The following is a 17,245-nucleotide window of genomic DNA, read 5'->3' as shown; positions in this document are numbered from 1 at the left end:
AAAAGCTTGTTACAACGGACCAGAGTTGACACTCGTTACAACGGACCAGAGTTGACACTCGTTACAACGGACCAAAGTTGACACTTGTTACAAAGGACCATGATAATAAAGCCAGACGGGTCCGTTATGTCCAAAGTCTGTTCTGTCCAAAATAAGGGTCATGGTATGGTGTGAAATGGCGAAACTTTGCATATACCACGGTCTAACCCATAAGCAAATGAAAAACTACAAGAACTTCGAAATTAAAGTAAACAACTATAGATAAATGGGTTTATGCAGTAATCGTACAATGATCGCATCATAGTAATCATACAACATTTCTCATACAACAAAAGCATTTCATGCTCACACTTGGTTTGGAGAGTGGAACTAAAGATCCTTCTTGCCTGCCCTGTGCATAGCAGCTTCTTTTATTTGCCTGGGTTACCCCGTGGAACAATTTCAGAATTAAATTATTAGTAAGCATGAAGGCCTGTTTCATGCAGATACTGCAACAGCAACTTATGAACTGTATTGTCCATGAGCTGTGGTTCATAGTCATCAGGTTGGTTGATTTGTGCTGCAGCTTTTGTTACGTGTGACAATGTGTGACGGATGAAGGGTGCTGATGTTGATGTGGCACTTTTTTCTCTCTAGTTCTCTTTTTGATGACAGACTAGCTAAAAAGTTTGGTATCTGCTTTTATTTGCTTAAGAATCAATGTTTTCATTTGCAGGCTGTCAACTGTGGTTCATGCTGATCAAATTCTTGTGATCCAGGAAGGGGAGATTGTAGAAAGTGGCCAGTGAGTATCAGTACAAACACGCTTCGTCCCACAGTATTTATGAATGGGTAGATCTTGTGCATGAATGCAATGTTTCCGAAAAAGCCCACATAGGTGTGGTATGTCTAAAAATAGCACAAAATTAGCTAAATATCTAACCTAAAGAATGTGGCATAAAAACCAGCACTTGAATTTAAAATATAGTATCTATTTTTTTTTTTACGAGGTGGGCTGTCCAAGGCATAAAAAAAAAAAACTTGAAAAATCTACAAATTTGAATGCAACTCTGCACTCTGCAGTAAGTCCAGGAAGGCTCTGTAATTAGAGTCATCTTGAATTCACTTGCTGAAGTTAGCATGCCAGTCAGTGTGAAGGCCAGACTATTTGAGCAAGGGCTCCCGGATATGTTGTGTGCCTTTGTTCATTCTGTTTCCTTACACATTTTAGCAGTTGACTGTACTTCTCAGTAACGATGAAGAGAAACAGTCAATAATGGTCGCCAACATCAACTACACTGTTACAATTGTGAACCCTACACGTTGCTAAGCAACAGTGATGGCCTTTTTAAAAAAGTTGCTCTTTTTATTTCTGATGAAGTTGTGCATCCAAAGAGGCTGTAATCTGGCCACCATTGCCAAGTGATATGCTCCAGTGGACGATTCATGTCTGTAACATTACAATACTTTTTTATGATTGAACCTCTCCTTTCTTCCGTTGCTTCCATGGGAAAATATTGCATTGCCTTAGGTGCTGATGCCCCGTGATATTTTTTTTCCATTTTCCTTTGCAGTCATGACGAGCTTCTTGAGTACGGCGGTATATATGCCGCCATGTGGCAGCAGCAGCAACAAGGCACTGGAAACACTGGGCCTTCGGAAGCATCTGATGAGGGCTTCCCTGAACCATAGTCGCCTCTCCTTTGGCTCTTTGCCAGCCAATTCCCTGGCTCGCCCAACGAAGTCACTTGTGTTTATCTACTTTATTTGTTGAACCCTAGGGTTGGGACCCATTGTGATTATGTTTTTGCACTGGGGCTACAGTGCCGGCTGTAAGCCTTTGAGCACAGATTTTAACTTCTGCGCTGAAGGGTTTCAATGCCAGATGTAACATTCATATATCTGCGCCAGCTACTCCTGAAGGGCGTGTGCTGTTTGCGTTTCTTTTATTCTAGTAGTTCTTTCTTATGCTTGTTTCACCATTAGTTCTGATCCTTGTGTGCAGTCAGTCAGTCAGACAATGCTGCAGCCATTATCACTGCGATAGAATTTTAGTTAATGTTGAGGTCGTTGTGAGGGAATAACTGTAGGCCAAAGGACTGCTCCTGTATCTCTTACTGAACCGTGCGGCACTCACAAGTGATCATGCTTGTCTTTTAGTATACAAAGCTGTAAATTTCTCTTCACTCTTTTCCTTCTTTATTTAAATTCCATAAGGAGGTACTTATTTATTGTATGCGTAATGGTCATTACACTTTAACCTCTTATTGCATTGCAAGATGCTTATGTTTGTCAATATCGGTTAATTCAGATTAGCAAATAGTCAAAAGCCCTTTTTTATCCTTTTTGTGTTAGTCTTTCTCTCCAAGTGTGGAATGAATGCGCAGACTTTGTGGGAGAGCTCTTTAACTACGATTTCGCAGCATTAATGATCCATTGAAAGTTTACGCACCATACTTTTCACTTATTTGTTCTGCGGTGATGTTCTTGGAGAGGGGCTCACGTCAGCAGCATATACGGGGCTGTGCTATCTTTGTGCCTTTTGCTGAGCACTTCTGGTGTGCAGTGGACAGAGAGTTACTGTCCATTGTGACTTTGTGTACATATATATATTTTTTCAATCTTGGAAAACAGATGGGCATTTCGGCTGCCTGCGTATGGCAAGAGCCAGCAAGTGAAAAGAAAAAAATAGTATCTTGATAGCTGTATTATCCTCGCATGCCTTTCTATTGTCTCTTCACGATATCAGATTCTTTTGCCAGTGTTTCATATCCATATCTGGCTTGTTTTCAAGCCGCATGGAATGTGTGGAAGACAAATATTTTATCACGTGATTCGGTGGCCTAGTAGTCCAGATTTCTTTGTGAAATTGTGAGTATAATGTACTGCGTGCAACAGTGAGCCCTGAGCAGTTGAGTTGCTCTGAACGCACACGGGGTGATTACTTGTAATGCTATGCAGTGTTGCAGTAAGGTTAATGTTTGTTAATTGAAGTACATTTGCTAGTATGTGTAACACTCATACTTAGTGTGTAGTTAACCTCGTGATAGCTGCAAATGTGATCAGTGCCTTGTAGGCACGTTTATGTGCTTTTTGGAGTGTAGTTGATTATAGCTAAGCATAGGGGACAAATCTACTTCATCTACCTGTCCTATTACAGTCAACTGTCCCTGATTCTACCTCCATTGAACACTTAAAACTGGTTCAGTTATCTTGTTTGGATTAGTTTTGGTTTAAAAAGGTGTTTGAAAATATGCAGGCCCTTTTCGAGGGCTTTAGAACGATACTTACTTCAAAGTAAGTTTAAATCAAAATATGTATAAGAAGTGAAACTCAGTGGTACGTGCAGATTTACGTGCAGTGGTATGTGCACATGACAGTGGTCATTTGCATGAGAATTCTGAAGATGATTAAACCAAGCTGCAGTCATGTTTGCGCTTAAAAGTCCCCATGGCAGCCTGTCCCAGGAAACATGCAGACACATTGTACAATGTGATTTGCCACATGCATTGCCTTTTAGTCGACGGGGCTAGCGAGCAATATGGAACTGTACTTTAAAAGAGCTTGCGAAGAAAATTTGCTGAGATTTCTAACAAGCAGGCTAGCTGAAGGTGCATGTAATCATGACCACATACACCAAACTACACTTATAGCTTTTTGATCTACTTTAAGAGCAGCTGAAACTGGTATTGCTTGTCATGTGGTTCCTCTTTTCCTGCTCTTGTAATGTTCTGGCACTGGGGGTACAGTTGCCTATTTTGTTTTGTTTATTTTGCAACAAGTAGGCAGAAAATCATTTGGCTGGATTCACTACTTTACAGAGGGTGTTCAAAGAGGTTTGGTTTCTTCAAGTGGAAAGTGTTTGCGCAAATGTAATGCAGGGTTATCTTTTTTTTTTTCTTGTAATAGGCGATATGCAAAGCCTGCAAGTGAGCTTCTCCACACGCCTCATTTGATCTAACCTAGATGACGAACCTCTGGCTAGAATTGGAATTAGGGTGCCAACGTGCGGGCTGGTAACACCATTCTTGCCGCCCTTGATTCTCTGCATTGTCTAAGCTTTGAAAATGTGTCTCAGCTTCAAGAATGTGGCCACCTTGGTTAGGGCAAGTCATGTGTGTTGGAAAGCCCGCTTACAGAATTTAGCATAGCGTCCATTCTGCTTCAGGATGTGGGATGCTCTAACACCAAGCATCCACTAGTTTGCGACCGTTGTGAAAAGTTACAGGTGTACAAGAAAGCGAGAGCGTAACAAATGGGAGAGGGCGTGAAGGTACAATGTGGTCTGGCAACCCAAGCCGCTTCAGCAATGTGCGCACACATCTTGCCTCATAGTTAAGAGCATCCCGGTTTTACGTAGCAGAATTGGTGATTGATAGTGTTGTTCCAGCCTTGTAGCAAAATGCGCACACATCATGCTGTACTGAACAGTTCTATAATAATAAGCCTGTATCTGTTGCCACATTGCCCATCTTCAGTTTGCGGGCCATTCTACCATTTCTTTTATTATTTTCCTGGTCATTAAAGGTCTCATCTGGCCTCATAGTTCACGGTCTTACTGAAGCTGATGGGTGATGAGCAGTTTCGTATTCCTCACCTTGTGCTGGACAGTTCTTTAATAATACTTTGACTACTGTCATGTTGCCCATGTTTAGCTGGTGGAGCACTTGGTATATTTATTTTATTTTCACAGCCATCAAAAGTTCTCCCATGTCATATTTGTGGTTGTGTCACGTTCATACGAAGGCTGTACTACTTGTACCATGTGCGCATTGTATTTTATATTTCCCTCTGATGGTGGGATTACGTACATGTTTTATTACCTCTACAGGACCTGCAGCTGCTGTATTTACTCGAATAAAATAACGTCTTTTTTTTTCAGGCTGACGGTTATAAAAAAGTGTGTTGGGGTAATGTGTTAAGTTTTGAGGAGCATTTGAAGTTATGCCAATGGTTATCAAACATTCTGCATAGAAGATAGTATTCAGATTTGAAGAAACATTGAAATGCTGCAAATAGACTTTCGAAAGTTTTATTTGGAAAAATAAGGGGTCGTGCTCGAAGTTTGTAGCTGAGAAAGTATTTCACCAGTCTAAAATATGCTGGTAGACTTCTTGCAGCTGTGATACACTGTTGTCTAGGCTGCCACTTGTTATCTGGCTCGTGAGTTCATTTATGTGGTCAGACAGGTGGTATCATCAGGCCATTTTTCTTAATATTTTTTTAATGGGTCAAGGGTCAGTATTTAGATTCTGCCTTTTTTCCTGTAATCATCTAAAGCTGTGTTGTTTCACACAGCTTTATCACCACTCATGGTAGCCTAAGTGAGCTGAATTGGCGTGCATTTTCTTGCATGCCTGAGTTAGCTTTGGTTTGCTGCCTTATTAAAATGTGGTTGTCAAGCCTCAGTGCCTAGGAAATGCTACTGTAACAAAAAATGTTCAAGCATGTTATCCCATTTGATGTTTTTATTTTTTGCTTTTTATATCTTGAACATCCACTGTTGTAGTTGTTGATACAGCAAGCTATGTTAGGCTATTCACATTCTACTTGTGAATATCCAGGCATATTTGCTTGATGTTCTTTTTGTATCCGTGGGGCAAGCAAGCCAGGTGCTGTTGAGAGTTTGTGTATATGTGCCCCTGCGAAAGGTAGAGATTCATGTTGTATGTGTGTAATAGTTTTTTGAACAAGCAGAAGGTCCTATGTCTGTGGGATGGAGTTATCTGAACACATTCATGTTGTATTTGTGACATTTTTACCATTACTGCTTGCAATATTTAGCAGAGTGAATGAAGGCAAAGCCATGAACATAGTGTTGTGTGCTCTGCAGTGCAGGGGGCATTTATTATGACTGGTAATTGATGTCCAAATAATGATTACTGCAGGACTCAGTTTGAACATCATTTGCTTATTTTGTCCTCACGACAAAAGTGTCAAGCAGTGCAAGGACATAAAGGTTGTTTCATCCAGCTGGAAGCAAACTTAGGAAAGAAACGGGTACTTTGTTTGTAGATATGACTAATAGCATTGTGTTCTGTGAGATTAAGCTACTCGGAATGGAGCTTGTTATTTAGTTAAATCAGCTGTCCAAAATTTTAAATATTGATTTTATGGCGCAAGTTATATTTGTCAGTTGACAGTTGTAGAGCATGTTCAGAAGCACCTAATGCAGGTGTTTCGAACTTTTATTTCGTTCTTTTTTTTTTTTTACTTTGAAGACAGCTCCTGAAGTACCTAAAGACAAGATTCATAGTGGTCTTTGATATCCATGAATGGGAATCTGGCATTTCTGGGCCTTTAAATGCCCTTAAATTATAGTTAACTACCTAAAACTTATTTTATATTATTTTTTGCAAATATTAGCAGATCTTTTTTGAATGCCTGGCCACAAAGTTGGTACAAGCTAGTCAAGTCAGTTCAGTTTGGGTAGAAGCTCTTGGTGGAAAATAGTGGTCAAGGTGACTATCCGCTTGCTAAACCCTTTCCATGTAGCCTTTATGCATAGTAAAAGTGCAGCTTGCTTATTGTTGATGCCACTGTCTTGTTTTCAGCCTTTAAAACACAATGTTTCATTAGTCCTTGAAAATGCTTTGTTGGCCTTTGGAAGTCCCTAATAAAAACCCACAGGTAATTTGCATGAAAACTACTACGAACATTGAAAAAATGGCAAATGTCACTATACGTTTGCACACTTAAATTGTTTTGCTCTGAAGTGCTTTGTTAAGGAACAAATCCTGCAGGCAGACAGCAAACAACCACCTTGCCATCTAGTGCAAGATAGATTGCCGTGCAGCAGTGTAGATGTGAAGATAGAAAGCCACCATGTTTGCAACTGATAAGCAAGGGGCAGTGTCAAAATCTGATTTAAAAGTCTCACTGCCTTGTTTTGTGACCAACATTTAGAAGTTCTTTTAAAGAAATTTTGCTCAAGAATGTGCTCTTTGAGGTGTACAAATGAGTAATGTAATTTTTTCTTAATTCACACAGACCTCAAGAAAGTTCCATATTAAATGCAGCTTTATGGGGAACAGTTGCATCAGCTGTTTTTGAATGTGTTACAGCTTTTCGAACTTCTCCAAAATAGTTATATTAAAAGTTTGTATAATATATCCTAACTTATTAGCTAACGACACTATAAAAGAATACCCTGAGTAGCTCAGATGACTGGGAGCAATATGCCCCCTGGAATAGCTCTCTATGTTCCACACTTCTTTTTAACAGCGGAGCTGTTCTTAGTCGAGTTTGCGCCGTCACGCAGGAGCAGAGCGGCTTTTTTTCTCTTAAAAAATGTTTTTTTCCTCCTCCGGAGAGGTCACGTGACCTGCCCGCCGGGAGGAGAGGAGCCAACCATTCGGAGCGCGCGCCGGGGAGGAAGAGGGGAGGCGCAGGGGTATCTGCACGATGGGACGCCGCTCGGCGCCCATCGGCCACGAAACACGAGCGGTGTCCAGAACATGTGCCATGAAGTGAAAAGTTGAAACGGCGGAGATGTGGTTGTTCCTTCGGTCTAAAACGAAGGCTACCACAGCGAAAAAAAGAAACACATGACAATCGCAGAACGACTGAACGACCACAGCTCCGCTGTTTAGACAGATTTCACTGGCTGCATTTTTTATTAAAAACTTATTGCGCAAACAAACATGGACGAAGAAGCTTGTCGTTGTGTTGCTCCTTTTTTTTGTTCTTGTTTGTTTGCACGCAATGAGTTTTTAATAATAAATCTGTTCCAACTAAGTCGACTCGCAGCTATGCATTTTTTAATTTTACTTCAAACACCCTCTGTAGAGAGCGCTACGCGCCTTGCGTTCTGTATACAGGGTGTCCCAACTATCATGCAGCAGGATTTTAAAATATGCAAATGCCACGTATCTGGACAGAACCAAGGTAATGCTGTTTGCCGACGCTTGGAGATACTCGAAGTATTTTTTGCATTCTGCCTCATTAGATAATTAGTCGTAATTAATCAACTTATCAAATATTATAATTAGATGAAAAGTGTCAGTGAGAAAATTGTAGAGCAACATGAGAAACTACCAATACAGCTTTCTGATGCTCGATACGTGCTACATGAAAAAGTCGCAGTTCCGCCCGAAAGACAAAGCATCAATTGCGATAGCAGATTAGTAGAGAGCTATACGATTAAGGATAGTAATTTTATCGGCAGCATAAACTTGGACACATTTGCTTACTAACTGAATTAACAAGCATGGTGTCAGTGCGCACAAGCAAACATGAATACATCACACTCAACCGCAGACAACCACTGTCAAAACGCTGGCGTGAGCAAGTGCTGCAGCAGCAGGCGCGGATCCAGGGGGGATGTCCCGACTCCCCCCCCCCCCTCAGATTTTCCCATCGCCCCTCGCTGACAGGGTGATGGCCCAGTTGCAAAAAATATCGCCACCAGCATTCTTGAAAAGTATTTTTCGCAAGTACCACTGGTAGCAGCAATGTAGAAGTAAAGCTAGCTCACTCAAAGCTTATCTGTTTTTCTGTAGGGGTGTGGTGTCGCGAAGTTGCCGTAGTTATTTTTTCTCACGAATACCGTGGACCTCCTGGCGTCGGCCGTGCCTTGCTCGTCCCGTCGGCGGAGGCGAGCGAACGAGGGGACGTCCCTTTTGTCAAGCAGGCCCTTGTCTGCGCGAGCGCATTCGCGCCTGATTAACTTAGATCCCCCTCTGGGTGTCCTCGGTTGCCTCTTACCGTTACCTGGAAAAGACAGGGGTGCGGCGTAGGGCGTTCATGCCGGAGAAAGAAATCTAACAAAGCGGAGAGCCGTCGACAGCAGCAATGTGAATACAGACGGCGAAAGCGAGAACTTGTGCGTCGCAGGACCATGAGTCCGAGGAAGAACGTCACCGTCTGCAGTCGCTCACGCCGGAGAAATCTCGGGTGATTATGATGATTTAATGGCATCCCCCTCTGAAACGGGGCGGTGACAAATAGTCGCCTAGCCTGCTTGATTTAATCAAGTATGATCTACATGTTTTACAGCGAAGCTGTACATGCCTAGGCAAAACGTCCGTCCGTGCCCATGAGGGCCCTCCGCAGTAACCGGTGCGCTTGCGCAAAAAAGAAAAAAAAAAAGAAAAGAAAACGAGTTGGGAAGGAGTTATGAGTAAGAGGAGAGGGAATGTCTGGGTCTTTCACCTCGGAGTAGCACGTGTTGGTGACGACCGTACAGAGCGGTCTACTGTTAAAGGGAACACCCGAGGGTGAGGCGGCTGCTCGGCGCCACGGCCGGCCGGCGGCTGCAACGAGTGTCGCGCAGTGAGCGCTGTGGGCGGTGCTTTTTCGTCGTCTGCTACCGTCGGCTGCCGCGCTTCGGATCGTCGCGAAGCAAGCAACTCGCGTAATTGGTATTTAATAGAAGCCACTTTCCTTCCAGCAAAGTGACTGGATAAATCAGTAGCGCACCCAGGATCTCTGCCAGGGGGAGGGGGAGGTTGCATTTTTATTTGAGGGGGGAGGGGTTAGCAAGCACTTTCATAATATGCAATTTCCTTAATTGATAATTTAGACAGGAATCAACTGCAAATATAATGCCTAATAATTGTAATATAATTACACCAAGGATGATGCTGATGCTTATTTCTTCAGCGTTTTACTCAAAGTAATTTAACAGTGATTGAATAAACGCAAGACGTGATAGAGTGTTTTTGTTAATAGGCAAATTCGACCTGAAGCCACCCTCTGAATTGTAATGACAATGTGAACAGAGCACTGAAAGTACACGTTGGACTTGTGGGGCTGGAGGCGTGGGTCGGTGCGCCACTGGGATAGATTTGTAATCAGATAAATGCCCTAAATGTCATCCGCATTGACACTGCCGACTTTTGTTCGCCGTCTCGTTTCCTAAAGATTTGCCCACTTCAAAAATTTTTACTGTGCGCGTCGATTCCAATATTTCAACGATAGCTCGAGTGATCGCTCTTTATAAAGTAATCTGTTCTTTAAAGGCGTCGGTGGACTCTTTGTTCAGCCTACGCACTGCAGCGACTCGAATATGCATTTGTACAAATGAGATGGGCACTACACACGGATAAATATTCTTTAATATAGCTGTACCACAAAGAGAAGTCCGTAAAACAAAATTATCATGTTCGTCTTGTAGGTTGAAACGGCAGAATATCTGCGAGTTAATATTTTGCCTCGTCTAATTTTCTTAGAGCTTTGCAATGGCTGGCTGTCAGGACGTGACCATGCAGTCACCGGCCAACATTAAAAAAGTTGCAGTGGCTTAGCTCGGCTATGCCAGGATATACGTAGCGTTAGCAAAGGTTCAGCTGATTATTCTTAGCTTTCCTGGTTGTCTCCTACGCTCAACCGCTAATTGCCAGGCAACTACTTCGGGATCCGATGAGTCAAGCTTCTCCGTTCTTCTGCGCTGTTGAGCAGCATTTGCGCTCTCCTTCTCCGTGGCTACACCACACTGGCAAACGCCAGTCAGAAGCGCAGCGGCTCCAGCGCAGTGTCAGACGGCGACTCCACAGCGAGCGCGCGCCGGCGCCAGTGCGTCTACCACGGCTACGACGTCACTCCTCTGGAATGCGCAGACCGGCGGCGGTGAGTCGCGCGCGGCGGCGGCGGAGTGCGCGAGAGGTGCCGGCTCCGGTGGCTCCGGTGCGCAAGCCGTGTGACATCACTGATCCTTGCGCATGCGCAGCACGGCTCTTGATGTGCCGCGCGAAACGGGCTTGGCTAGGCCAGTGTAGCTAACGCTACAAAAGGCGTGATTGACTTGCTTCGCTGCTATCCGAAGCGCGGCTACGCATGGTTGCAGACGATGAAAGAGTAGGGATGGTCGATTAAATGTTTTAATCGATGAACAATTAATCGTTCGTCGCTTTAGCGTATCATCGATTTCGATGCGGGGTTTTTCGTCGATTAATCGACTTTTTTTTTTCGGGCGCTTTAAAAAGGCTGAAACACAGTTATCTATTCACGTAAGTACCTATTTTAACGCTTGAAAGGTGGAACCAGGATAAGACATACAAGCGTATAAATTTTGATAAAGAATAATGTTTAATTTGTTAGAGGTCAACTATAATTGCCACTAGTGACTAGTGAAGGAATAAGCAATATACAGAGTGTTCATATTGACACGTGTACTTGTTTATCTTTCCCCGGTGACCGCTTTTCACCGGCTAACAAATGTTAAGGTGGTGGTCCCACTCCGGCGGCACCAGCCCCCCGTTTCGAGTACTTTTGGAGCAACCGTGGTGGCTCTTCTACTTAGGATATAAAGTTGTCGTATATGCCATAAAAAAGCCTAATTCTTGTAGATTCCAACTATTTATATTATAAAGAAATTGAATAATGTGATCTAGAAATAAATGTTCAAGATCAAGCATGATATACATGGTTTTTGCGAAATGTGTCTCAGTTGTGACCATATTTAGAAGAAACTACCGCATTTACTGCATTGCGGCTTGCTCTGTAGCTTTAGGACATATTTATCTATTTCCTAGACGCAGCAAAATAATGTTGAATTTTTACTTTTTGGATAACTTGCTTTTGAAGATTGCCAAATATCGGAACTTGTAAACAGCCCGGCCACTACGTGCTCTAGAAAGCTAAATTTTGGACAATTAGAGTTCAAGGAATTTCCATGTAGGACGCTAAATTTTATTCATGTACCTTTATTAGTTTTACACCGCACCTTCGTAGCTTTAGTACCTTCCCGCAAAAATGGGCAAAAGTAGGACCAGAATTCTAAATATTGCTTAATTTCGGTCACATTATTAGGAAAGCCAAGAAAGGTACATAAATGAAATTTTGCATCCCAATTGGAAATTGCTTGATCTCTAATTTGTCGAAAATTTAGCTTCCTTGAGCGTTTAGTTGCCGGGATGTTTACAACAGAAGTTGCGATATTTTGGCAAACTTCAAAAGCAAATTACCCAAAAAAGTTGTCGCAGTTTCACCTGAAAGGTGAAGCATCAATTGCGATAGCAAATTTGTAGAGAGATATACGGAGTAATGATATTAGCTTTATCAGCTGTATAAACTTGGACATGCAGCAGCACCGGCAACGCGCCGAACTGTTGTCGACGCCGTCGGCATTTTGCCCGCGTTCGCTCAAAATGCGTGCGGCGTTGGTGACTGTTGCCGGAGCCTCTGATATAAATAGGCACTTGGTGCCGCAGCTAAACGTCGCCTCCCTTCCCTCCCCCTTCCCCCCCCTCCCCCACGGTCTCTCGCGCATCGGAAGAAGGCGCGTTTGCTCTACATATATGGTGATTGTAAAGGAGGAAAGAGACGCCTACTTCTGCAGCCCTTAAGGAAGCACGGCGCAGAACGCGCGTTTGTTCTCCGCCGTGCGTTCACTCCCCGTGAAAGAGCGCGTCCCTCGCGCCCTTTCACTCGCACATACAGCGTTCGGCGGCGCGCGGCCACGATTTCATCTCCATTGACGTCATACGGAACCTCACGGCGACGGCGACGCCGACGGCAAAAAGTAAAATTTAACATTGTTTTGCTGCGTCTAGGAAATAAATATGTCCTAAAGCTACAGAGCAAGCCGCAATGCAGTAAATGCAGTAATTTCTTCTAAATATGGTCACAACTGAGACACAGTTCGCAAAAACCATGCATCTCATGCTTGTTCTTGAACATTTATTTCTAAATCACACTAATCAATTTCTTAATATTATCTATAGTTAGAATATACAAGAATTAAGCTTTTTTTATGGTATATACCACAACTTTATATCCTAAGTAGAAGAGCCACCGCGGTTGCTCCAAAGGTACTCAAAACGGGGGGCTGGTGCTGCCGGACCGCCACCTTAAACGTTATCGCTCGGCGCAGGAAGCGCCTGCATGTATCGGAATTTTCTCGAACGTTATCGATGCTTCTATCCGTTGTCAGTTGTCACCGACGCTTATGTAATCTGATTGTAGTGAGCGACGCCAATTGTCTAGTACCTTCTGGAAGACACGCGGGTACCAGAGATTACTATGGAACCTTCGATGACTCATGTATAAAAGCCGACGCGCTTCGCCGCTGATCAGATTTCGACGATCGCCGATTGTGTTCGCCGCTATCGTTGTGCTTCGAGTGAAACTTGCTTTTGTGGGCACAGGCTCGCCCAATAAAAAGTCCGTTTCGTCATTCACAGTTTTGCGACTGTTTTCTTCATCGTAACTACTACGTGACAACTACTACGGAATTTTTAAAAATCGCCTGTGGCAGGTAGCATAATTCTTATCGTTGAACGGTGGACATTAGTAGCACGAGAAATCGAAAGACATATTCAACCAATTAACAAAAATTGACTAATGAACTTCTTGGTTAATTACTTTATGACACATATCGCAATTTACGAATTGTAGCCGGTGAGTTTGCAAGACGCATCTACTTGAAATGAATTTCCAGGATGACACCAGTTTCGAGATACTATTTCTCAAAGTGTGGGACGAAATACATGGACGTTACAGTTACTTTTGTGCTTCAATGTATTTTGGTAAAACATTAAGTGGAACAACAGTGCATTTTTACGGCGAGTATGATGGCGCCTATCTCCAAACTGGTGTCATTCTGGAAATTTATTGCAAGTGGATACGCCTGACAAGATCACCGGCTACAATTCGTAAATTGTTATATGTGTCGTAAAGTAATTAACTAAGAAGTTAATCAGTGATTTTTCGTTAATTAGTTGAATATGTGTTTCGATTTATCGTGCGAATTTGCGCCTCATCGAATAACCCAGCTCAATGATAAAATTATGCTACCTGCCACAGGCGATTTCTAAAAATTCCGTAAAACTTAAAAATGAACACCCTGTATGTTAAACATGGCGCTTACTGAGGAGGGTGGGCATGGAGGAAGGAATAACTAGAAGAGAACATCGCAGCACGACTGACATCAAGAAGTAATGGCGCAACACGTGATCGCCACACAGTAGCGCACCCAGGATCTCTGCCAGGGGGGGGGGGGGGGGGGGGGGGTTTGACAGTTTGCCAATACCATCTAAACAGCACTAATTTCGATTTCTTCACGGGAAATTGTCAAAAAAATGCGCTTTTTGCGAGTGTGCAGACAATTGCGCGTCTTACATCTTAGTTGCAGTACTCAAATGCGTAAGGAAAGAAAAGGGGTTAAACAAAAGGGGGGGGGGGGGTTTAGTCGGCCTCAGGGGGGGGGTTCCGACCCCCGAAACCCCCCCCCCCCCCCCCGTCGGTGCGCCACTGTCGCCACATCAGAGCGCGCGGTAGGTTTAATGATGCAGGGTGCAGGGCAGCAGCGCAGGTGAACGGGTGCGCACTGATTTGAAACTGCTGCGAACCTAACATTATCGGCCAATACGTTGTCACTCAGGGTCACGTGTTGACCCTACTGCAAAGTAAAAAGCGAAGGAAATCGCTTGACGGTGAGTTCGCTTGCCAAGACTAGCTGCCTCACGTAATGCTCTCGCCTAGTTTATTTCTTCCTCCACGGGGGCGGCCTCTCTCCGGGCCCCAGGCAGCCTGTGTGACGTGCGCGTAAAGCGGGGAAGCGCTTGGCCAGCTCGACAAGACTCGGGAAAACAGTCGACAGTCGCTCTCGGTCTTCGCAGCCGCGCGGTCGTTACTCGTACTCCGCATTCTACAGTACGATTTCAAAATTTTCACGCCACTTTAGTCACTGTCTGGAAAACGATTAATCGAACTGCTTTAATCGATTAAACCGATTAAATTAAAGGTACACATCGATGACGATTAATCGTTTTGCGGCGTACTTTTAGTCGATTAATCGATTAATCGTTCATCGATATTACCATCCCTATGAAAGAGCACCGCTCGTAGCGCTCACTGTGCCTGCGCGAAACTCGTTGCAGCCGGCGGTGGCCCTGAGCAGAGGTCACGCGCTCCGGTGTTCCCTTTAACAGTGGACCACTCTGTAAATACACCCTCGCAACTTCGCCACGTGTGAGGCAGCAAGAGGAAAGGGATCGAACGTCTGGTTCTTTCGCAGCGTGGGTGTGACGTAGCGCAGCCTGCGGGGTGTGCGCACGCGGCTAGTGTGAGGGAGCAAGGGGAGAAGGAACGTCTGGCATGCAATTGGCTGCGCGGTTGGTGACGTCGTTCCTCTCTCGCAGTGGTGCGCTCGCAGGTCATTCTCCGACATCGCAATGGTACAACCATGTGTCGTGCGTTCTCCCGAGGAGCAGCTCGCGTACGAAGAACGGCGCTGCGAACAGCGCCGAGATTCCACCTGCCGCCAACGCCAAACGTGTCCGTGTCTTCACTGCTCGACATAAAGGGGCGCGTAAAGTGACACATGATTGCGTAACACTGTTCAGAAGCACTTTAATATACCCGCGTGATAAACCTTAGATAAACACCACAGCCGCCCCTTTTCAGCTTCGCTGGTCAATCATCTCCATGGGATGTAAGGGCCAAACATTTTTTAAGGCGAAGCTTTATAGGCTCACAAGTGTCGGCGGTGGTGGTGGTCACGCTGAAAAGTAGGGCGGTCCTGATGATAGTGCAGAAAGAATCCAATCTCAATGGCACACACCCCTGTGGGCTGGGGGACCTGTAACGCGGCCTTGAACTACCCTTGCCACACGTGGGACCCAAAGAGACAAAATCACCAGCCCTTGCCCTGTCGAGAAAATGGGGGTAAGCGAAGCTTGTCCGATTGTAGCCTGAGGGCTTCCGAAGCCCAGGGGAAACGTCAGCGAAGAGCCATGGACCCCGAGTTGCGGAAGCGCGATTTTGAGGCCAAACGTTAGCGAAGAGCCGCCTACCCTGAGTTTAGGGCAAACGAGGGGAATGCCTGCGACAGCGACATCTTGTCACAAGCTTCGCTTAGCCTCATTTTTTCGACAGGGGAAGGGCTGGGAATATGTTTATCTAGCGTTTTTGTATACATATCCTTCATCCTTTTTTTCCCTTCAAAATTTACCTTGTACCGCTACCTATAACTGCAAGAGATCCGGTCGCATCAATTTCTTCTCTGCTTTTTTTTTTTCCACCAGTACTAACGTCTCTTGCTTATCTCGACAGCTGACCGGTTGACGGTTCCGTCCACTTAAAACCCAAGCGCTTCTGGAAGGTGTATGTTACCTACGGTTCTCACTGGGTGAATCCCTTCGCATTCCATTAGGATGTACTGAGTGGTCTCCGGATTTTGGCTGCAGCATCCACATGCCTAATCTAGTTCTGAAGATTTGCTTCGATATGTTTTTGTCCTTAGGCAACCGGCTCGAGCCTCAAATAGCACGGCACTGCCCTTTGTGATATCGTACAGATTTCCCCTTCTAATTTCTTTCTTTTCCATTGGTAACATCCAATTAACGGTCTCTGTTTCTCTCACTTTCTTTCTGATGACTCCTGGTTGTCTATTTACAGTTTCAATTACCCTGTACTTGGCTGCCAACTTCCTTGACCTCTTCCTCCATTCTGTGTCCACGCTTTTCAAGTACGTATACTTGTGCACTTTAGCTGCCCATTTATCTTCATTCATGTTCCTGAGTCTTAGACTGAGGAACATGAACCAACTAAACTTAAAGACTTAGCTAAATTATCACGCACAGCCGCCAAGCACTGGCTGTGTTGGGCAACGTCCTTTTCCTGTAAGTTTGGAGAAGCCGATACCTAGCTGGCTTCGATACAGGTGTTGCACTAGCCGTATAAGAGGCGGTTTTATCGTGAGCAGAAACCACGGTGAATTTCGGTAAATAAGAAAGGCTACTGTCATTATCATTGAAACTGACCGCCCCCCCCCCCCCCCCCCTAGAAAAAACATGGATCCACCCCTGTGTGCACACTAAGCTCAGGCTTAACGCCCCACACGAGCTGTTACCAAACGCTTGACACGAGTATCTTTTTGCGTTAGCGTTACAAACGGGGAATAACAGGTTTCAATTTCTTAAAATGTGGTCCACGCGGATCAGGAATATGTCTTTCAGCTACACTTCACCTGCCACTAGGCCCGCAACCAGGGGGAGGGTTAGGGAGTTCTGACGCCCTCCGAAATTATTGCCGCGGCAATATACTGCTCAACACAACTCATATATTTCATCGTGTTATATTGTAACGGATGGGATGGATTTATTTACAACAATGATGGATGGTTAGCGTAGCGCAAGGGACAGGACGGTCATCCAAGCCCAACAGGCAGGTGGATCAGAGAGCAAACGAGGATAGCCGATATTCTAGTTGACATTAAGAGGAAAAAATGGTGCTTGGTATAGCCATCTAATGCGTAGGATGGATAACCGGTGGACCATTAGAGTTACAGAATGGATATCAAGAGAAGGGAAGCGCGGTCGAG

General features: G+C 44.5%; 1 protein-coding gene across 3 annotated transcripts in view; it reads left to right on the top strand.

The window, feature by feature from the left end:
- LOC119441663 (ATP-binding cassette sub-family B member 6-like) overlaps positions 1-6,635 on the top strand; it is a 110,921-nt gene extending 104,286 nt beyond the window's left edge. For all 3 annotated transcript variants that reach the window (XM_049661510.1, XM_049661509.1, XM_037706260.2), the window contains exons 20-21: positions 716-784; positions 1,554-6,635. In XM_049661510.1, coding sequence (XP_049517467.1) covers positions 716-784; positions 1,554-1,671 — 187 coding nt within the window. In that variant the 3' untranslated portion in view covers positions 1,672-6,635. The remainder of the gene's footprint in view (positions 1-715; positions 785-1,553) is intronic.
- The last annotated feature ends 10,610 nt before the right edge of the window (positions 6,636-17,245 follow it).

This window comes from Dermacentor silvarum, chromosome 2, assembly GCF_013339745.2.
Source record: "Dermacentor silvarum isolate Dsil-2018 chromosome 2, BIME_Dsil_1.4, whole genome shotgun sequence".
NCBI lineage: Eukaryota > Metazoa > Arthropoda > Arachnida > Ixodida > Ixodidae > Dermacentor > Dermacentor silvarum.
Note: the sequence above shows the minus strand (reverse complement) of the source record. Positions and strands in the feature narration are given on the sequence as shown.